This window comes from Hippoglossus hippoglossus, chromosome 22, assembly GCF_009819705.1.
Source record: "Hippoglossus hippoglossus isolate fHipHip1 chromosome 22, fHipHip1.pri, whole genome shotgun sequence".
NCBI lineage: Eukaryota > Metazoa > Chordata > Actinopteri > Pleuronectiformes > Pleuronectidae > Hippoglossus > Hippoglossus hippoglossus.
Genome location: NC_047172.1, coordinates 515,211 through 537,179, shown reverse-complemented (window position 1 = coordinate 537,179; position 21,969 = coordinate 515,211). Strand labels below are relative to the sequence as shown.

At 42.6% G+C, this 21,969-nt stretch overlaps 2 protein-coding genes and 2 long non-coding RNA genes across 5 annotated transcripts; 1 reads left to right on the top strand and 3 right to left on the bottom strand.

The window, feature by feature from the left end:
* Positions 1-795: 795 nt before the first annotated feature.
* Positions 796-11,832, bottom strand: g2e3 (G2/M-phase specific E3 ubiquitin protein ligase). Of its 2 annotated transcripts, none has more exons than XM_034576519.1 (17): positions 11,685-11,808; positions 10,909-10,975; positions 9,458-9,555; positions 9,248-9,349; positions 8,873-8,997; positions 7,042-7,210; positions 6,806-6,912; positions 6,207-6,323; positions 5,975-6,099; positions 4,634-4,727; positions 4,117-4,287; positions 3,818-3,972; positions 3,143-3,327; positions 2,868-3,040; positions 2,425-2,464; positions 2,171-2,342; positions 796-1,671 (listed from the first exon to the last, which is right to left on the bottom strand). In XM_034576519.1, exons 2-17 carry the CDS (start codon positions 10,961-10,963, stop codon positions 1,364-1,366), a joined length of 2,196 nt encoding a protein of 731 aa, XP_034432410.1. In that variant the 5' UTR covers positions 10,964-10,975; positions 11,685-11,808; the 3' UTR covers positions 796-1,363. The 2 variants fall into 2 exon arrangements, with proteins under 2 accessions (XP_034432410.1, XP_034432411.1); XM_034576520.1 differs by having other exon boundaries at positions 1,283-1,671; positions 11,697-11,832.
* A 1,031-nt stretch (positions 11,833-12,863) lies between these two features.
* LOC117756483 (nuclear factor 7, ovary-like) lies at positions 12,864-14,855 on the top strand. The gene is made up of 2 exons (XM_034577032.1): positions 12,864-14,210; positions 14,775-14,855. Exons 1-2 carry the CDS (start codon positions 12,864-12,866, stop codon positions 14,853-14,855), a joined length of 1,428 nt encoding a protein of 475 aa, XP_034432923.1.
* A 725-nt stretch (positions 14,856-15,580) lies between these two features.
* LOC117756170 lies at positions 15,581-16,453 on the bottom strand. The gene is made up of 3 exons (XR_004612767.1): positions 16,309-16,453; positions 16,076-16,119; positions 15,581-15,693 (listed from the first exon to the last, which is right to left on the bottom strand). It is a non-coding gene; the product is annotated as an uncharacterized LOC117756170 (long non-coding RNA).
* Positions 16,454-19,498: 3,045 nt separating this feature from the next.
* Positions 19,499-21,275, bottom strand: LOC117756167. Its single transcript, XR_004612764.1, has 3 exons — positions 20,963-21,275; positions 20,036-20,242; positions 19,499-19,828 (listed from the first exon to the last, which is right to left on the bottom strand). It is a non-coding gene; the product is annotated as an uncharacterized LOC117756167 (long non-coding RNA).
* Positions 21,276-21,969: the final 694 nt, after the last annotated feature.

The window sequence follows — 21,969 nt, the reverse complement described above, 5'->3', positions numbered from 1 at the left end:
TCCTTTAATAAACCAGCATTTCAATCAAACCCCTGAATTCTGGAAAGATAGAAATAACAGGGTATCAGTCATTTTATTTTGAAATTTTATTTAAAAACCCTTTAAAGGGGACATAGCATGCCCATTTGACCACAAGTTGATCTGGTTCCTTGGGGTCTTAATGAAATGTCTGTAACATACTTTGGTCAAAATACCACAAGGATCATTTCAAACAGCTCCCTTTTTTTTTTAATTTTCCCAATCACATAATTAAATGTCCCCCTCTGTCCCCCCCCACTACAAGCACACAAGCAGACAGACAGAGAAAGAGAGGGGTGGGGGGGGGGCTATGAAGACCATCATTCAACGGGTACAACAACAAGCGGAGAAAGCAGAATCGCGGGCTGACCTTATATATACAGTCTATGGGGCTGACCAGCGGAGAAATGCTCGTCCCGTGTGAACAGCCAGGCGGCTGCGTGCTGGAGAACGGCGCTGCGCTGCCTCGCAGCCTCGCTGCCTCCGGTGTAAACCCGGCGTAACGAGTGTGGGGGGACGGGGGGATGGGCCAAGACCATGTAGGGAGACTTCCAGTGCCTTGTTACGACACAAAACCCAGGAAGCTCATTCGAGTCACTCAAGCATGACGTTTCTGACTTAGAGGAACTATAACAAAACGCGCGAGTGTTTTTCCCCAGAGTGTTTGGGTTGGTAGACATGAGCCAGATACCCACATTAACCTGTAGAAGCACTAACAAAGTGGAATTTGCATGATATGTCCCCTTTAAATAAAAGATGAAACATCTGTGGCAGCGAAACAGTGACTTTGAAAACTGTTCGATGTCAATCAACTCAACATTTCACTTTTTATTTATCTTCCAAAGTCAAAGAAAGAAAACGTCAAACGAGAGGAAAACACCAAGAAAAACAAATAAAAGCTCAAGTATGTACAATAAAAACACAACTGCACTAAAAGTAACTCTTAAGAGCAAAGTTAGAAAATCACCTCCGTGAAAGATGAAAGATATTTAGCAAAATATAAAATAGGATAATTTGACCACGTGTTTGATATTTAATAGAAAAGACAAATAGTTTTTTAATGTCACCTAAAGTCTGAGCAGCGTCCGAACAGACATTTCATTTATCAGCTTCACCAGAGAAACAAGGGATAAAAATATATATAAAAACTGAGAGGGGATGAAATCATGTAATAAAACAATTATACATTTCTGAGTTAATGTGACTGGAACTGAAACGATGAGGTCATCACTTGAAAAACTCATCTTTAATCTTTACGTTATATATAAAAATCAGATATTGCTGTAAATCTGTCCTGCTCATTATTTAGCAACTTGGCGATTTTCAGAGAAAGATCGAAACAACTCTAACGCTCCGCAGGGAGGAGGTGCACGTGGTGGCTGATGGCCTGCTCCATGCAGCTCTTAAAGGACTGGTAGGAGGAGGTGACGGGCAGGAGGAGGTGCTTGGAGCTGGGCTCGCTCTGAGGGAAGAGCCCCCCATCACTCCACTCCTCCTCCCCTGATCTGCCCATCTCCTCCACTCCTGGTGAGGAGGAGCTGAAGGGGTGGAGGAAGGAGATGGAGGGAGGATGGAGGAGGCCGGTAACTGGAGGCTCCTCAGCTCCTGTGGCAAAGAGAAGGAGGTCCTGCAAGGAAATGGAGCTCCTTCCAACTGAGGTGGGGGGAAGGAGAGGAGGAGGAGGAGATGGGGGGAAGGAGAGGAGGAGGGGAAGAGAAGGAGGAGGAGAGGAGGAAGAGATGAGGAGGAGATGAGGGGAAGAAGAGGAGGAGAGGAGGAGAATAAGAGGGGAAGAAGAGGAGAGGAAGAGGAGGAGGAGGAGATGGGGGGAAGGAGAGGAGGAGGGGAAGAGAAGGAGGAGGAGAGGAGGAAGAGATGAGGAGGAGATGAGGGGAAGAAGAGGAGAGGAGGAGAATAAGAGGGGAAGAAGAGGAGAGGAAGAGGAGGAGGAGGAGATGGGGGGAAGGAGAGGAGGAGGAGGAGGAGGAGGAGGAGAAGATGAGGAGATGAGGAGAAGAAGAGGAGAGGAGGAGGAGATGAGGAGGAGGAGGAGAGGAGGAGGAGGAGGAGAGGAGGAGGAGAAGGAGTTATAAATAACTTTAAACTCAGTGACAGTGAATTAGTTCTGATGAGGTATAAAACCCGTGTGTACCTTCACACTCCAGCAGGAGGTGTCTCCAGAAGGTGACGACGGGCGTCTCCCTGTCCAGCTTCTCCTCCTGCTCTGACAAGTTGATGATGAAGAGTTGACCGACCGTCTGAGCCGTGAGACGACCCGCTGCTTCGCAGAAAACGCCGTAGAACACGGACGGGAAAAGCTGCACCTGGATCAGATTGGATTCAGGACGGTCAGTGACGCTGATGAACTGTGAGCGTTAAACAGGAAGTGAGTTACACGGAGGTCACCTGATCAAAGACGCCTAACGTCTGCAAACCTTCACGAAACCTGGAGGGAAACAAACAGACGTTACAGGTCAGATACTTTGACTTCGATTCTATCCTGAATAACCTGATATTCTGATGTTAGGGAGTAAAGCATTTCCAATAATGATACACCGACCGCCATAAGACGCTTTGCTAAATGTTTCATTCTGAAAAAGCCGTGTTACACACTGACGAAGACGTCTAGAGGTTTTTACGACCTCCTCTTGCTGCTCCACCACCGCTCGCCTGAATGCTGCGGAGGATTAGTTGCTGTTGTGAACGCGTCTGTGCAGAGAACCTCCCTCAGCGATGTTCATGTGTGAAACACAAACTCTGGAGACACAGGACGTGTCTGAAAAGGGCTCTCGTGACCCCGTTAGAAGAATCTCACACAATGAATGACTTCATGGACACTCTGCCTCTACCTCTGCAGTGGGAGCTGCATCCTGGTGATCAAACTGAAGCTGACCAAATCCTCCACCAGCGCCTCCCTCTCCTCCAGGCTCCGGATTGGCCGGTTGCAACCAGCCATCTCCAGGTACTCCCAACTGGAAGTCACGGCTTCCTTCAGGCTGTCTAAAGACTCCGCCTCCTTGATCTGAAAGCAGCCAATCAAATCGCTTCACTTCAAATTACGAAAAGAAAACCTGGAACGTTTGTGCTGCAATAACAAGGCGTGGTTTCTCTCGGTGCTGCTCACCCTGCTGACTTGGCGTGTGAAGTGTGCGTCGGGGGTCATGTGTGCGACAGTGAGGGGGCGGTTTGGTGGGTAGTTGAACAGACACTGGTAGAGCCCGCGGGAGAAGAAGCTGACAGGTGGACCGCCGTGAAGCAGAGAGAGAGCCAGCAGGCAGCCGACGTCAAAGTAGAGGTCATCACGCAGAGCTGAACACGCACACGCACACGCACACGCACGCACACGCACGCACACGCACACGCACACACACACACACACACACACACACGATAAAGAAGAACAGGATGAGACTGGACCTGCAGCCGCTGCGTTGGACGCTCCAGCTGCACTACATCACACCAGTGCAGCAGCTGTGGTCAACATTGCTACAGAGAATATTTGAACTCTTATTGTAGCAGGAATAACATTGTTGGTTTTAATGTAAATGATGAAGTGGATCAATAATCTGCTTCAGTTCACCACCTCACGTTCCAGCATGTTGCTACGCATGGGTCAGAGTACGGCTGCACACATTCTCCTGTCAAGCTTGTTTTTTAGATCCAACGTTTGCAGACACACAAAATGAAGCCCCGGAACTGTTTGTTTGATATTTAGTGATTCAACAACAATCAGAAAGGATAAATTAGCATGACTGTGGCATAAATAAAGAATAAAATAAAGCATTAAAAAAAACTGTACCCTGATAATCCAGAGCCAGATTTTTGGATCCATGTGGACCCTCAAACACCGCAGAGTCCTGGATCTGCTGCACCAGCAGCTTCAGGAAGTACTGCCTGGCCGTTTGGCCGTCCCTGAGGCTGCTGGGAAACGCAGTTTGCTTCTCATCGTGGAACCTGGACAAAGACGACACAGATTTGAGGACAGCAGAAATCCACGTGTTGACAAACAGACAAAAACCAAATGAGCCCGAGGGTAAAACCTAGAGTGGAAAGTTTGGAGCTGAGGTGTGAATGTGGACTGAGGGGAGTTTATCTGACCTGACAGACAGAGTGCACGTGGGGTCGAAGTTGGGCCTCCGGACCAGATCCAGACCAGCAAACAGAGCCTGATACCCACTCACCTCCACCTGGACAGTGAGTGGACGGAGCTGAGGGGCTAACGCCAGCAGGAGCTCCTCAGGGGACCCAGCTGTGACCGGTAACGATGGCCTGAGCAAAGAGAGAGACGTTTCATGTAACTCGGCCCCAGAAAAACACATCCTGCATTCTTTCTGTTCCTCAAACCCACTGCAGACACCTGCAAAAGGTCTTTCATTCCCACAAACAGGAACAAAACAAAAAGTATGAGAGGGTGGAGTTAATATTTGATGATGCATGCTTGAGGGAGTAGCAGCCAGGCTAAGACTGTAGCTTCTTTAGCTTCAACTTTCACTTGAACTTTGTGTGAGCCCTTTTCTGATTGGCCATCGCCCCCTGAGAGCGGTGAGGTCAGGATCACTCAGCAGAATACGTCCAGAGAAGGGACACTACCAACGGGTGCGTTCGATTTGTGTACCTTTTACAGCTGATGGAGGAGTGGATGGGGGACAGGTGGCGTTTGGACAGCAGACTCTTTCTTGGAGCGCTCTGAGGAGACGCAACCAGGGAGGCTGGACGAGACAAAAGCTCATGGTTCACATACAGTCTACAGGAGGTGCTCAAGATTTAGTAACCACATTAAAGGATGTTCCCAAGGTCGCTTTGCATCATCCAAGTGTGTTCACTAAAGTATTCAGGTATAATGTATTCAGGTATAAAGTAAGAAGTATTCAGGTATAATGTATTCAGGTATAAAGTAAGAAGTATTCATGTATAATGTATTCAGGTATAAAGTGAGAAGTATTCATGTATAATGTATTCAGGTATAAAGTGAGAAGTATTCAGGTATAATGTATTCAGGTATAGAGTAAGAAGTATTCAGGTATAAAGTATTCAGGTATAAAGTAAGAAGTATTCAGGTATAAAGTAAGAAGTATTCAGGTATAAAATAAGAAGTATTCATGTATAATGTATTCAGGTATAAAGTAAGAAGTATTCAGGTATAAAGTAAGAAGTATTCAGGTATAAAGTAAGAAGTATTCAGGTATAATGTATTCAGGTATAGAGTAAGAAGTATTCATGTATAATGTATTCAGGTATAGAGTAAGAAGTATTCAGGTATAAAGTAAGAAGTATTCAGGTATAATGTATTCAGGTATAGAGTAAGAAGTATTCAGGTATAAAGTATTCAGGTATAGAGTAAGAAGTATTCAGGTATAAAGTATTCAGGTATAGAGTATTCAGGTATAGAGTAAGAAGTATTCAGGTATAAAGTATTCAGGTATAGAGTATTCAGGTATAAAGTAAGAAGTATTCAGGTATAATGTATTCAGGTATAGAGTAAGAAGTATTCAGGTATAAAGTATTCAGGTATAAAGTATTCAGGTATAAAGTATTCAGGTATAGAGTATTCAGGTTCCTAAACTGTGACTTCACGTCAGTTTGTAGACGGAGACGGAGCAGATGCTTAGAAAGAGTCACACTGAGGGGAAACTCATACACGTCAGTCTGATGAATGAATAAACTGTAAAAATCAGCTGGTGGATGTTGGTCACTCAGTAGATCTCGTTCCCCCCCCCTCATACACACTCATAAAGGTCACTCCTCTAAATATGTCAGGTGTGTGTCATCAAGATCTATGAATTATTCTGAGAAGAAGTATTTCAAAATGTCTCACTTTGTTAAAGAAACATCTGCCCCCCCCGATCCAGATCTACCTCACAACAGTTCTTCCTCGTCTGCTCGCCTCCTCCACAAAGTTTCATGAAAAGAGTGTTTTTTGCATAATCCTGCTGACAACAAAGAAAGTAACTGAGACCTTTCCCGTCCGTAGCCTGTGTGCAGTCGCTGCAGGCCCAGTCTCCGGTGTGCAGCTTCAGCCCCGAACATTTCCTGTGAGTTCCTCTGGATCCACACAGTCGACAGCGAATCACCTCAAACCACCTGGAGCCAAAAACAGAGCATTTCCACTACAGTGTCTTACACTGACGCGTCTCTCTCCTTAATGTCTCTGCTGTGCGTTCATGTCAGTGTAGGAGAGGAGGTTGTACCCGGTCTTTGCGGAGTGTGTGGGTCCGTCATTGCAGAGGCAGGTGACAGCGTCACAGTGGTTGTAAACCTCCAGCAGCTCAGAATATGCGTTGGCCTCCAACTCCCATGAAGCATCTCTGCAGGAAGCAGAGACAGAATGAATCAGGAAACCGACGTCAGTTTGTTCTGCTTGGCTTCCAGCTGCCTCGACCCACAATCCCATATTTAACCTGATTAGAAATGTCTCAGTTAATGTGAAGGTGTCTGTACATAAACTCTAAATCAAGATGGACGACAACCGCTAATAGAAATCAATTTGACCCGGGACAAACGTGACCACTAACAGTTTCCACTGGACTCGAGTTTTGTTGGGAGGCGGCAGGAAATTCTCTTTGCAGAAAAAGTCTGAACAGCCCGTCAACAACCTGAATATCTTGAATCTATTATCGAGGGCGGCAGGGCTCCATCTGATTGGTCAAATGTATTTACATGCAGAGCGGCTTCAGGCTCTTCCAGAGACGTGGAACATCGGAAAGAAGATGATGCCTCAACAACAAAAACATTGTCATCATTGACTTGAGCTTTCTGAAAGTCATCAGTGTGTTGATGATCACGTTACCTCTCCGGGATGTAGATTCCCATCCTGAGCATCTCCTCCTGGAAGCTCTCCTTGTTGCTACAGAGAGTACATCTGAAGAAGAAGAGGCCAGCGCTGTGGGCCTGACGCTGTCACAGATACAAACACACAGGAAGTTAATAAAACAATAACATCCTGCTACAACGTGACACAAAGCTGTACACAAACCTAACTGCAGGTAAACTGCAGCTCTGTTCCAGAAAGACTCGGTTCACTACCTGTACACACTCCCTGTGGAACCAGCTGGCGTGGCAGCACGGACATTTGAGGACGGAGTAGGACAGGACGGGGTCGATGGTGTCCAAACAGACGGAGCAGGACTGAGGCAGACTGAGGTCTGAGCCCACACACAGAGACTGAGTGGGACTGTGATCCGGACAATACGACCTGCAGACAGAAACCACAGGGGTTCAAACTCTCTGAGCGTCTCTGTCCCTCATGTCTGTGTGAAGACCTCCTGAACACAGAGGTCGAGAATCTTTGCATATTTTTATACCAGACTTCAACATGGAGGCTGTGGAGGTGGGGGGGCTGGGAGAGCACCTTCAGCACAGGTGAGAGCTGTTAGCTGATCGGTCCTCACGTTTAAAAGGCAGCGACTGAGCTGCCTAACTGGGAGACACACGGGACACTGGGAGACAGTCACAGAGGACCGAGACACATGGACAGAGACACTGAGCTGCTAAGCTTAGACGTCCAGCAGAAACTGCTGGAGCCCTTTAAGTTGAGTTTAATTTATGTTTGCTGACGTGTGTTAAATGGCAATAAAAGATTATGATTATATATTATAGGTTATGATTTTATACAAATAAAACTGAGTTATCTCAGTTCAGAGGCTGCATTCAAAGACTTCTTACATCACAGTGGCTGACCAGACATTTTAAAGACTCCTTCATCCCGACATCCTCACGTCTTCGAAAAACGAAGGTTCCGACAGGTGGATCCTTCCGGGCCCAACCGATCCCGCCCGTCAGTGACAAACCCTTTTTGAGGAGGTAACGTCTAATGCTTGAGTATCACACTTCAACTCTTCATATTTTAAGGTTTCCTGCTGAATATTGGAGATAAACTCTGGTTTTGAATAACTTTGAAGTCTCTTTAACTGATCTACAGTTCAGCTTCACTGATTCTATTTGTTTAGCCAGTATTCACAAATCATAATTTGTCTCTTAGATCTTAACAAGGTGCAACATCCTCTGTTGTTAAAAACTAACCCTAACCCTAAAAATATGATTGCTTAGATGTAATCATACTGTGGCAGCAATAAAATGCCGAAGTGAAGATAATGGAGGATGGCAGTGAACTCATGGCAGAGTGTATTTTACATCTTTACTCAGACAACACACCCACGTGTGAAATCTCAAATCAACCACGCAGCTGTTGTTCCTCCTCTGTTTGTGTCCTGCTGCAGAAGAATCCAGCATCTGGATCAAACACTCTTCAGAGGCCTGAACTACCAATCAGGATTTGCTGTATCGAGGTAAAACTTCAGGTTTAGTTCAGAGTTTTCAGTCCTACGAAGCTAGTTCACTTCCTATTCCTAAATCGCCATGGTAACTTATGCTGAACAGCTAACCTGCTCCAGGTTAAGTTGGAGAAAAGAGATCAAGCCGTATAGAAGCTCCGCCCACTGACCAATCTATTCCTGTGAAACATGACATCATCGTTCTTAGAGGATCCGTGTGGCAAATAACGTCTCTGTAACTTACACATTGTCACAATCAGAGGTTTTACCAGATGTTCGTCCTGCGTTTAGCAGCTGTAACTGTTTCTTTTATTCTGGATCAGCTGTTTGTACTTATATTGTTATTACACAACAGTTTGACTTAGCCTGGAGCAGGTGAGCTGTTCAAGTTACCATGGTGATTTACCGATAACCAGGGAAGCAGCTTCGTGGGACTCAAAACTCTGAATTTACCCTGAAGTTAACCGATAAGTGCAAATCCAGCTTCGTAGCACAGACCCCAGGTGGATGAAAAGATCCTTCTAGAAGACAGAGGGTGACTCGTGATACGAGTGAATGAAAGTGTGTGTGTGGTCGACACTCACGGGAAAAGGCCACTGAACTGAGAGATGAACTTCTTCTTCCTCCCGCAGGGGAAGTGAACCGTCCTCCTGCAGCTCCTGACGTAACAGCCGACACACGCCCCCTTCTTCTTACAGCTGCAGCAAGTCTGAACCACGCACGGTGAACACGCACAGAGAACACACACACACGGTGAACACGCACAGAGAACACACACACACACAGTGAACACACACAGAGAACACACACACACAGTGAACACACACAGAGAACACACACGGTGAACACGCACAGTGAACACACACAGAGAACACACACAGTGAACACACACGCTGCTTCTCAACGTCATCAAACACGACCCTAGTGGCGACTTTATGTATAAAACGTGGATCTCTCACCAGTCGAGCCGACCGTCTCATCTCCTGTTTGATGTCGTCCACCAGGAAACCAAAAACTCCCTCATTGTCCTGCCCTCGCTGGTAAACTCCACAGGACGTCAGCTGAGACAACACACACACACACAGGATCTGAGCAGATCTGAAATGTCTAGTTTATGAAACGAGTATCCGACTGGGAACATGGATAACACAAGACAGACACACTCTTACCAAACAGAAGTAGTGGACGGTGAGTTTGAGTTCTTTCACCGTGACCTTTTCTCCAAACATGGCCGGATCGTCGTCACTCAATCTGCACAAAACACAACCTGAACACAAACGTCAGGTTTCTTCATTTCACACGAGTTCTCGACACTTTATCGTTTCTTCAGCTGCTTGGTCACAGATGAACTGACGTTTGATTTAAGTCTCTGAGTTAAGCATTAATAAAGTGTTTTTAGAGAAAGTAGCTTTTGTTGATTCAAATGATGAAATCCTCGCTGTGGACGTGTGGATGTTTTAATGTTCCTTCCTCTGAAGGCTTCTTTGATTCATTCATTTTTTAAACCTTCATTCAAACAGGATTAAAATGTGTTTTTCCACAGTGTCCTGGTGCCGACAAGTACAAACAGGTAAAAATATGTCTTTCAATGTTTTAACAAATTGAAACAAACACTGAACTCTTATGTTTCTGCATGTGATGTTGTCCCGTCCGTGTTGAGCTGAGCTCTTATTATTATTTACTTCCTGGAGACGACATAAGATTCCTGCAAACAATCTAAAGGCGTTAAGATAAAAGTGCAATAAAATAAATATGACGAAGTGAAATGTGAGAAACAATGAGTCATTATAAACTCTGCACTGAGTCCTGGTTACCAGAACTTACATAAATAAGGAGGTTGTATGAACATATATAATCCGACTGGCTGAACAAAGAACAGCGATGTGTGAGAATCGATGGTCAATCATGAACAGTATTTACAGAATGAAGGCGCTGAGAGCTTCTTGTCTTCTGTTGCTTTAAAGGATCACTCTGGGATGTTTAGGCCTGAGCCTTGTTTTCCATGTTTCTGGGTTTAAATGACTGATAGAAACAAACATCTCTGCATTGTGTCCAGAGCAGGAACCATAAACCCAGCAAACGCAAAATAGCTGCTGCGATGTAATAACTCATTCATTTGTTATTCAGTCTGCCACCGCACTCCATGGACAGAACAGTAAGTTTACCAGCGGAACACAGGAGTTGCTGCTGTGCTGCTGCTGTGCTGATCAGTTAGTGTGTTTGTGTTACTGTGTGACTTCAGCGGTGGAGGTGCTCAGATCATTTAATTCAGGGAAAGTACCACAAAATAACACAAACGACAAACAGGCCGAGGCAGCGGTGGAGCAGCTGCTGCTGTGTTCTGACCTGAGGTCTGTCACAACTGTGTCAACTTCAACAACAAACTTAAAAAACTTAAAATAGTTCTGTTGCCTGATTTTCTGTATCGAGTCCATTTGTGATGCATGTTTCCTGTTCAGCTGCTGTGTAATGGTGTCTTGTGACTGTGTGAGTTGAGAGCTGTGTTGTACGTCCAATCGGCTCATGGATGTGTGATGCATTTGTTGTATAATATTCTGGTCTTTGTAATTATGGTGTGTGTGTGTGTGTGTGTGTGTGTGTGTGTGTGTGTGTCACTCACAGTCCTCCCCCATGTTGCCGGCGTCCTGCAGCCGTGAGCTTCTCACCTTCTTCATGTTGGTGAGAACCTGCAGGAACATCAGACACACAGGAGGTCAGAGGTCAAGTCTGCTGAGGTTTCACCAAACAGCTTCAAGTATCATATCAATTTAAAACATGACATAAAACATAAGCAAAGATTGAGCTAAAGAATATTATTACACAATCCAAGTGCTTCACTCCAAGCCACTTCTAGAAATTTCAATAAATACTTTGACCCACACAAACTGCTGCATGTTCGTATTCATGCATTTAAAAAGGAAAATGCACATTAATTAACAAGTGTAGTGGAGTCCATCATATAATGGGTCAGATTTAATGATGCAGGCTAGTTTTCATCTGCAGGTTGATGGTAGAAAAACATACAAATACATGTATAACAACACAAGTACACACACAGTACATTAGAATCAACATGATACTGTCTTATTCTTATTCATCATCCTCATGTAGCCCAGAGACTGTGGAGCTTTTCTTTACTGAAGCTAAATGTGACGATGTGAAATAAAAACACAGTCAAATAAAAGTGTACGAGGTGAATTTATAGAACGAGAGTGAAAATAAATGATTATTCACAAATAACAAAGATGTACAGATGTAACACTGGTGTTTGTGGGAAACAGAGATTTAAGTGAAGTGAACGCGACCGAGAGATTCGATTCAAAACACAAGGAACTAGCTTCACTGGTTTTATCGGATTCAAACAACGTGTAAGAGAGAAAACGTCCATGAAGCTACTGTAAGTTCGGCTCCGTTCAGCTCATGTTCCTCTGGCTCTCGATGCTTTTATTCATTTCTGTTTCACACCGTCGAGTTTTAAATTTCCCTCTTTCAAAACACAACTGCCTCATTTCCGCTTCCGCTGCTTCTTCTTCTCCGAGACTCCAGCTGACTGCTGCAGCGCCCCCTCTCTGCGGTGACGGGATAACACATCTTCTGCATTGTAACTCAAACAGAAGTGAAGGAAACACCAGGGTCCTTGAATCATGAAGAAGAAAATGGACACTTGAATTTTAATAAACTTCCAATCTGCAGAACCAACTGTTGACAGATGTTATTCCAACAACCTGTGTCCAGGGGGACGTGCATGTCCAGTGCATGTGAGTGGTCACATGATCTCTGCAGGCGTGTGAGACGTGTTGGACGGAGATTCAAACTGATGCAGAGACAAATGGAAGAGGAAACATTCTCCCCATTCCAAGTCAAACTCAAGGAAGTTGCATCTTTTTGATTTTAAATGATCTGGAGCATCGTGGATTTAAGATAAGATAAGATGATCCTTTAAGATGATCCTTCCAAGAGTCAAAAAGACATCAGCAGGTAATAAGAAACATGTAATACTTAAGTGTGAGGAATTAAAAACTATAGAAATATATGAATGTAATTAAACTAATGTAAACAGTGTATATACAGTAAAGATATGTGCAGTGTGAGAATATGTACAGTGAATGTATTGCACATGAACCGTTGATATTGCACAGGCAGATGAATCTGGCACAGTTAAGAGTTAAAGTGTTAGAGAGCAGTCCATAAGGGGGGGGGTGCATAGTTTGTACTGGCAGCAGAGCTGCTGGTACATTTGTTTCAGGTTTTACAGGTTTTATCATCCAGCATCTCAAGCTCCACCCTCTCCTGACTCACCTGAGAAACCAGGAAACATCTGTTCCTCCCGGAAGAGACGCAGGCGGAAAACCAGACGATCACATTCACCTTCCAGACCAAACTGAACCAAACCAGACCAAACGTCCTGAGTGAGTCCAGCTACAGGAGAGAAGAGTCAAACTACAACCTGCCGACGCTCCACACACTGACCGTGAGTTTAACAAACACCTCGACTCAGACAGGAAGTAAACCTCAGTGAAGTTCGTGGAGCTGTGACTGACTGACTGTCTGTTTTCAGCTTCACCTGGAGACTCAATGGCTTCCAGATCAGAAGAGGATCTCTGCTGTCCCGTCTGCCATGAGGTCTTCAGAGATCCTGTCCTTCTGTCATGTAGCCACAGCTTCTGTAAAGACTGTGTGAAGAGCTGGTGGAAAGACAAAGAAGTAAAAGAGTGTCCAGTTTGTAAGAGAAGATCTTCAATGTTCGAACCACCTTGTAACCTGGCGTTAAAGAACCTGTGTGAGACCTTCTTACAGGAGAGAGATCAGAGCTCTTCACATGCTCTCTGCAGTCTGCACTCAGAGAAACTCACACTCTTCTGTCTGGACCATCAGCAGCCAGTGTGTCTCATCTGCAGAGATTCAGAGAAACACAGAGACCACAGATTCAGACCCATCGATGAAGCTGCACAACAACACAAGAAGCAGCTTCAGGAAACTCTGGAGCCCTTGAAGAAGAAGTTACAGTGTTTTGAACGTGTTAAAGTAGAGTGTGAACTAACAGCAGAACACATTAAGGTCCAGGCCGGACTCACAGAGACACAGATCAAGGAGCAGTTTAAAAAGCTTCATCAGTTTCTGGAGGAGGAAGAGGAGGCCAGGATGGCTGCACTGAGGGAGGAAGAGGAGCAGAAGAGTCGGATGATGAAGGAGAAGATCGAGTCTCTGAGCAGAGACATAACGGCTCTTTCAGACACAATCAGAACCACAGAGGACGAGCTGAGAGCTGAAGACGTCTCGTTCCTGCTCAACTACAAGGCTGCAGTGGAACGAGTCCAGCAGCGCCCCCTGCTGGATGATCCACAGCTGGCCTCAGGAGCTCTGATAGACAAGGCCAAACATCTGGGCAACCTGAGCTTCAACATCTGGAACAAGATGGAGGACGTGGTCTCCTACAGTCCTGTGGTTCTGGACCCAAACTCTGCTCATCCAAAACTCGTCCTGTCTGAAGGTCTGACCAGTTTGAGAGGAGGAGAGAAACAGAAGCTTCCTGACAATCCAGAGAGGTTTGATAAACACGCCTCAGTCCTGGGATCTGAGGGTTTTAACTCAGGGACTCACAGCTGGGACGTCCTGGTTGGAGACAGTACACGCTGGTTACTGGGTGTGTCAGAAGAGCCTGTCCAGAGGAAGAGAGACAATCTGTCTAAATCATGGGGAATAGGGTTCTATGAAGATAAATACACAGCAGTGTCACCATCAGCATTATCTGATCTCTCTGTGCAGAAGATCCAGAGGATCAGAGTGAAACTGGACTGGAACACAAGAAAACTGTCGTTCTCTGATCCTGATACTAACAAACACATTCACACCTTCACACACACTTTCACTGAGAAGATGTTTCCATACTTTAACACTACAGATCACTTGAAGCTGTTACCTGTGCAACCCAGTCTCATCAGAAAACGTACACCACCTACGTTGGTCCACTTGGAAAAACGTAGGCATCTCACAATTTGGCCTCTCAAATTGTGAGATACCTACGTTTATGTCTGCCCATTGTTTTGCATTGGCCTGTGCCCACGTCACGTGACTCTCAAGATCCCGTCTGCGAAAACGAAAACATGGCGGACATTCCTTGTATTTTCAGATAAAAATGTCATTTTATAATATAGTTTGGGCATTAAAATACATTCTGACACCATTTCTAGCGAGAAATATGCTCTTTGCTTCCACAATCTTCAGCCAGTTCATGCTTACGATCTATATTTTATTAGTTATCACGAATATTTTTCAGATCTCGCCAGAAAAATCGTAGTAATGTAACGTTTTTATCGTTGCTATGGTGGTTGCTGTGAACGCTGCCATGCCGTAAACCACGTCGTAGCGTGCTGTTTGAATCATCGTCCGTGCGTTGCGTCGTTCAGTGAGCGTGAACGTTATTCACGTTATTTGATATTAATATTTGATGATAGATTACACCTCTAATTCGAAGGATCTAAGAAGTCCCCGCAACTACATTCATACCGAGGCGGGCCCGAGTGCGCATGCGTGAGCGGACCCGTCATCTTGGACGGCTTAGTATAGCGAGTGCACATTTTTACAGTATATATGCCTAGTGTGTATTTGATAAATTTGATATGGACTGATGATGAACATTAAGATTATTTTTCGTATATCATTAATACATTTTTTATCTTTACTTTTTTCTTATAACTTTGTATTTGTATTTCTGCTATGTAAAGAGTTGTTTGTACATACTGTTAATCTTCATGTGCTCTGTAATAGCGATGAATAAAAACAAATCTGCTGTCTACTTGAATTTTAATTTTTTTTGTTTGTATTACTGTATAGAGATGATAGACATACTGTATAAGGCAATATATCAATTATATAATTTATATATAAAATTCAGCAAACAATTCCAGCAGCAAATGGTTTCAGCAGTTCACACAATCACACAAGGCGTTGGGGTTTGAAGGGTTTTTAATTAATGTAGGTACCATACATACAAAACAAATGTGACTACATTCCTAAAATATAAATTAACAGTAAGCTAAAGAAACAGCAAGATAGTCTTTTCAATTAAACAAATACAAATAATAGTAATATTACATTATTAATATATACTGTATATACAGTATATATTGTATATACTGTATATATATTGACATGCTCTGTTGTAATACATCTATATATCTATCTATATATGTGTATATATATATATATATATGTGTGTATATATATATATATATATATATAAGTAATATTAACAAAAACTTCTTGAAAAATAAACACTTAACATTGAACCTTTTATGTCACATTTGTGTGTGTGTATGCGTTTTGTGTATATTCATGTTGTGTGTATGTATGTCAACTCCCGGTGTTCTCCTTTGGCACACACTGCAAGCGCCACGTCTTCCCACTGTAATTAACCAAGAATTTTTTTTACATTAGCATTGAATGGAATTCAAAACTTGACAAGGAAGAAGGGCAACGAGACACAGCGAGCTATAAATGCCATATGCATTTAACATGCACACAGTAAGCTGATTAGTGTAAATGACCTGATTATTGTAAGAGTCAATTGTCAAGACAATAGTTTATACTTGTCTTTTTAAAAATATTTTTCAAATAAATAAATAGCACCACATTAGCAGCAACAATTTACATAAAAGTAAAGAAATGCATAATGTTATATAAGAAAAACTAACGATATATAATACAAATTTCTTAATTGTAATATTGCAGTAAACATTAAGTAATTTTAGGGACAATCAAATCCAATTAAGAGACATTGTACATACCACATGGAACAGGGCTCCCGCTCCACCAGTTCCATTACGTTCCCCTGAAACACATTAAAACATGTTTACCATTAAAAGCAAACCTATGGTCAGATGACTTTACAGTTTGAAGTTGTGGTGATTGTAAATCCAGTTAGTATCTCTGTAGTACAACATTTTTTTGTATATTACAACTAAATTTTTTGACCTCAAATTACAACAAATCAAACCTTCAGCCTTTTGCTTTTCAGTACCTTCTTCACCGGGTAATACTTCTCTCCTCCAGTGATTGAATGGTTGCTTCTGAAAGAGCAAAACAAGAGTACACTTACTCTCAATCTGACCTCATATATTTTAATATTAGCATTGTTGCACAATTTGATAATCAATTGTCAGTGAACATCCTAATACTCCTACCAGAGCTATGCATTTAGCACATGCATCATGGAGATCATGGGAACCTACTGGAAATGCTAAAAAACTGGGTGTGTCAATCTAGGGCTGCAACAACTAATCGATTAACAGTCGACTTCCACTCCAACAAAAAGCAATAGTGTTTGGGGTTCCACAGGGCTCCTTCCTGTGCACTTTTAACTTGACATGATTCCCCTTGGCTTTATCATCAGCAAAAATAACATGATTACGTTGATGACCAGCAACATTTCATCTCATTATCCGCTGATGACTTCAAACCCATTAACTATTCAGCTGGTTGGAAAGAAATAACCACTAGATGGCAGCAAACCTTATTTGGCTTTAGAACAGGGAAAAAAACAGATCATGCTTATGGGTTTTAAATCATAGACACTAGGGCTGTACAAGATATCTAAAAATTACGGTCATCGCAATATCAACATGGGTGATGTACATATCACAAAAGACTGCTTGGACTGCAATAAATGGTGTTCAATGTGCCATGTATTCACGCTCTGCATGTCAATATATTTGGCCAATTAGATGGAGCCCTGCTGCCCTAGATAATAAATTAAAGATATTCAGTTCATTGTGCGCCGGCTCTGTCAAATTTCGTACTGCCTCCTTAAAAAATTGTTAGTAATCACGCTTGTCCCGGGCCAAATTGATGTCTATAAATGGATGATTATATAAAAGAATTGCACAGCTTCTTTAATATAGTCCCAGAATCTGAGGGAAAGGTAACGGCGCACAAACACAGACTCCGCTGCTCACTTTTCTCACTTTAGTCGCCCTACGACATATGTTTGTGAGTCCAAATCCACTAAAAATATGTGAAAAGATAAAAAATCTAAAGAGTAAACATGAATGATGAGCTCAGTTTTAGGGATCATATCCATTCACACACTCAGATATATATATATGAATATAATACTCCAATTTATTACCACAATATCACAACTGTAGCAAAACAAATTCCCATTTACATAATGTGATGTAGTGTCATGACAATTGTAGAAACAAAGTTCACAAACATCAGTCATCTTTAGGAAGATTTCAAAGGTTAGTTACTCTGACCTACATGTGTGTATTATTTACTTGTGTAACACCTTAGTAAAAATACAACGTTATTGTGTTCGTTTTCTAAAAATGTCACCACAACATACCCTGATTCAACATGGCACTGGGAGGCTGCATGGCAGGACTGGTGGAGGGTTGGTTGAGAGGACAAGTGGCCAGTTGGCTGATGGGTGGCTGGTTGGCAGGGATGATGGAGGGTTGGTGAGTGGAGGGATGCTGGTTACTCCAACCTCAATGGAACAAAAACACATTAATATCAGAGTAATGTTTTGTGGTGCATACTAGCATATTCATTATTTTCAATACATATAAATAAAATACATCAATACAACTTAATTTGATCTATGCTTTAAATGTGGTGTTTATGACTTTTGCAGTAGACTGAGCTATATGTTGAGATTTCACATTCAAGTTAGTATACACATACACACTACACTATACTATACATTCCTAACATTTCACACCAAACTGAAACGTTAGGAACCAATATAAACTCTGCTCCATGGTAATTATTAACAAATGCCTAATACTTTTCAATACTGAAATATTAAAATTCATAATTGCTCGTCCCATACCTGTCCAGGAGCATCAGCTGTTGTGGAGCGTGTCAGGATTCCCGCGATGATGACAATGCCCGCCCCCTACTCTGGTTCTGATTGGCTAACCCCTGACCCTAACTCTGACGGTCCTCATTCCTAAACACCAATACACAGCTCTGGCGCCAATCAGGATTACTAGCCAATCAGAGGGAGAGTAGGGCGGGTGATGACTTCGTCATCCCACAGGCCCCCCCCACCACCACCACCACCATCCCTAACTTGCAGCCACCCCTCCCCCACACACACTGTGTACATACTCTCTGGACTACTTATGTATTCTCTCACAACAATATTTATACTTGTGTCCATATATTATGTCCATATACTTACACCAATACTCTTCTGCATGATATATTTTGAATACTTCTGAACACTTTTTATGTGTTCATACTGTATGTATCTTAGTGTATTCATTTTCTACTTTCACTACCAATGACATTGACTCTGTATAAATCTATGGTATCCATCTGACTTGATACATATATCTGCATTCAATTTGGGCAAGTGTAGACCTAATTTTTCTTGTGAAACACTTTTCATATCACAGTCTTCCCTTTGATTTTTAACATTGCTACTCCCTTCCCCTAGACCCCAATGCAGCATGGTCCCTGGTTTTCAGGATTACAGTATAGAGTACCTAGTGGGTGCATGTTTTAAGAGGACCCAAATATGAACTACTAAGACGTCACATTGTTTCTCTTGAGCTCATGGAAATGACCTTCACCTTCCACCTACTGTCACCTGAACCATACCGTACTGGGTGTGATTTGAGGTTTTGACTGTTCATACCTGGACTATATCTTCACTCCAAGTGGTGGGACAGCCTCACACTTGGATGTAAACCAATTTTAGAACATATTTGCTTATACTGGAGATCTTTTAAAGTAATGTCCCAGAAATGATTTCTGATAGAAACCCCTGCCTCATTACCGCTTACCAGCTACTGATTTAAAGTGAAACATCTATTGCTGTACTGCTGTGTTCATTTCTTTGGTGTTAAGAATGTTTCTCATATGACCTTATCAGATTGCATTGTGAAACATCTGGGTCACCTAATTTTAGTGTAAACAAGAGGGTGGACTCTGACTTATGACTGGATGTATTTAGCACTGATACACAAGCTTGATGTTACACATCTTAAACAATATGATATGGGCGCCACTTAGACAACCAGACCTGTGTGCTTTGCTGTGACTATAAATGACTGAAACCTCAGATAAAGAAAGTAATTCTCTGACTTCAGTAGCTGAGGTACTCTCTACAGAATGTAATGTGCCCATTCTACTTCAAATCCATTTGATCCTTTTGTGTGTTTATTTTGCTTAAAGCAGAGCATTCACTGCTTTAACTCAATCAGCATCTTATCTGCCAATAACATGGTGTAGAAGTGCAAGGAAATCCCAATATGTTATGATCAATGTCATTTATTATGCACAAAAATTACATTAAGGCAGTTGCTGGAAATGATATGATCAACAATTCTCATGCAAAAGAGTTTAAAAAATACAAAAATAGTGTTTGGGAGAGGGGGTTTCAGAGGGAGGGGGCAGCTATGGAGAAGGTTCTGTCACTCCAGGTTTGCTGCTTGGTGTGATGGAGACAGGAGGTTAGCATCAGGAGCGGAGGCTGCAGGAGGGAGTGTGGAGCTGGAGCACAGTGGTACAGCTTCACTTGAGAAGAACTGAAGGACACAAACAAACCATAGTGTTAAATTCTGAAGATGGTTTCCTCTGATTGTTTTGTTTTTTTAAAGATAAACGTCAGACAGGCCGCTAAAAACTAAATATGCTAAAGCTAACAGCTACCCAACACAAAGCTAAGGCCTTCCTAAGGCTGCCAGGGAGTAGCAACAGTAGCAGTGCAGCAACAGAGTTATTCACACGTTTACCTAATCACAGCACTCGCAGTTCTTCATCAGTGGAGAAGTAACTCTCCATGTTTTCCTCTTCAGAGGAGGAGTCATCCAAAGACATTGTTGCCGTTCCAGAATATGTCGGACCCACTGCAGCCTGCTGAGCTTGAACTTTGTGCAATCTTCTCTTGAGCACGCAGAGTAGACCCTCATGTCCCGTCTCCGTAAATGCCTCAGTACTGCCTGAGAATATATGATAAAAAACAAAACGTTTTAATAGTGCGTTTGTGTGTATGTATATATACACACATACAAGGCTTTCTTTTCTACAGAAATCTTTTTCCTGAGTTGATGTCTCTGCTTATTGCCATCTAGAATGTGAAACCAAACACTAACATTTAAATGCCTCTGCAATAGCCAGTTGCCGGAGGCATAACTGTATGTTTTCGGGTTGTCCATCTGACTATTTGCCTTAAAGTCAAAAGGTCAAGGCCACAATGACCTCATCTTACGGTTTCAGTTGTCGAGGTTACAGTGACATTTATATGAGAAAAAGTATGTAGAGATATGTACACAGAAACTGCACTGGTTAGCGGAGTCATACAACCGCAGTGCGGTAATTCTAGTTTTGTTTTTTTTATAAATGGGTTAGCTATTTTTACAATCTACAAATAGTAATCAATACATTTTGTCACAGTATGTTACACAAAGAAATTGGCATTAAAGTTGTCATCTTGTTGTCTCACCAGCCTGACGATACAGCTGAAATCTTTGCTGCTTAATGCTCAAATAGAGTCCTCAATGGCGTTCTGTAAGTCATTTTGATTGGTTGGTCCTTGTGAAGAGGAGAATAAAATGAATTAGTGCCAATATCAGTTTACAATCAAACCTTTTTGTGTAGACCTTGTGTAAACAGAGTCAAAGGACATTGTGCAACAATGACATACATTTTTTCCACAGTACCTGTCGTCCACTGCTGAACATCTGACACCCATTACTGGACTGTGTCTTCCTGTAGAGTGGTGATGTTCTCAAGGTCATTTGCACAGTCTGTCAAAACAAAATCAGAGTTACAAAATGTTAATGCTGCACAACCCTTTGCAGATACGGCTAGTATTTGCACACCACATCGGAGCAAAACAAAACTGCAGTCTGTGAAGCAAGCAGTTTTTGTAGATATAAGGGAAGTGCAAATATTTCTGCACGGAACATATTCAGTCCCTTAAGCAAAAAAACAATGGCCGACAGCAACCTCAACGCCTTCGTCTACTTACAGACTAGTGAGTCTCGTGCTGCCGCCCACTGACCGATACATCGCTCTTTTCTAAAACTAATGAAGGCAAATTCACACATGTAGACAGAAATAAACAGTATAAATTAAAGGTGTAAATATTGCTAACATGATGTTTGATGGGGTCATCATTATACATAACAGAGGAAAACTTTGCACATCTATTTCGTGAGACAGGCGACAGGTGCGTAGGAGAAGGATAAATTCAGAAGGTGGTGGGGTTTTTGTTTTCTACTTTCCAAACATCATTATTCATAAATAAAATTGGTAGGGTACAAGAAAACGTTGCGTCGTAAAATAAGGGACAATGTAATATAACTTTACGTGTTTTGTCGTCTCATGGATGTAGTCAACCAAGGAAGACACCTCAGAATCCTTGGCCAGAACAACAAAAAATCAATCAAGTCTCAAACATATAAAAACATATACATATTTACAAATGTACTGTTTATGGCACTCTAAATTTTTCACCCTGGTTGGCTCTTAAAGCCGTATAGTTTACGGATCCCATCCACTGCAAAAGCCAACATGGAGGGTGTGCACGCAGGGCACTGAATGCTGCACCTGAGACAGCCTCTCAACTTCAAATTTGGCATAGGTCTATTCCAGTAATGCATTCTGCATGGTATCCCCACATATCTTAAAAATCTGCTAGAAAAAGACATAAAAATCCAACACT

Excerpts from the sequence above, each read along its gene's own strand:
- LOC117756483 (XM_034577032.1), top strand. The coding sequence starts at position 12,864 with ATGGCTTCCAGATCAGAAGAGGATCTCTGCTGTCCCGTCTGCCATGAG. Across the intron at positions 14,211-14,774 it reads ATCACTTGAAGCTGTTACCT|TCCCCGCAACTACATTCATA; the intron begins GTGCAACCCAGT and ends GGATCTAAGAAG.
- g2e3 (XM_034576520.1), bottom strand. The coding sequence starts at position 10,963 with ATGAAGAAGGTGAGAAGCTCACGGCTGCAGGACGCCGGCAACATGGGG. Across the intron at positions 8,998-9,247 it reads TGAGACGGTCGGCTCGACTG|ACTTGCTGCAGCTGTAAGAA; the intron begins GTGAGAGATCCA and ends TGCGTGGTTCAG. Across the intron at positions 6,100-6,206 it reads ACACACTCCGCAAAGACCGG|GTGGTTTGAGGTGATTCGCT; the intron begins GTACAACCTCCT and ends TTTTGGCTCCAG.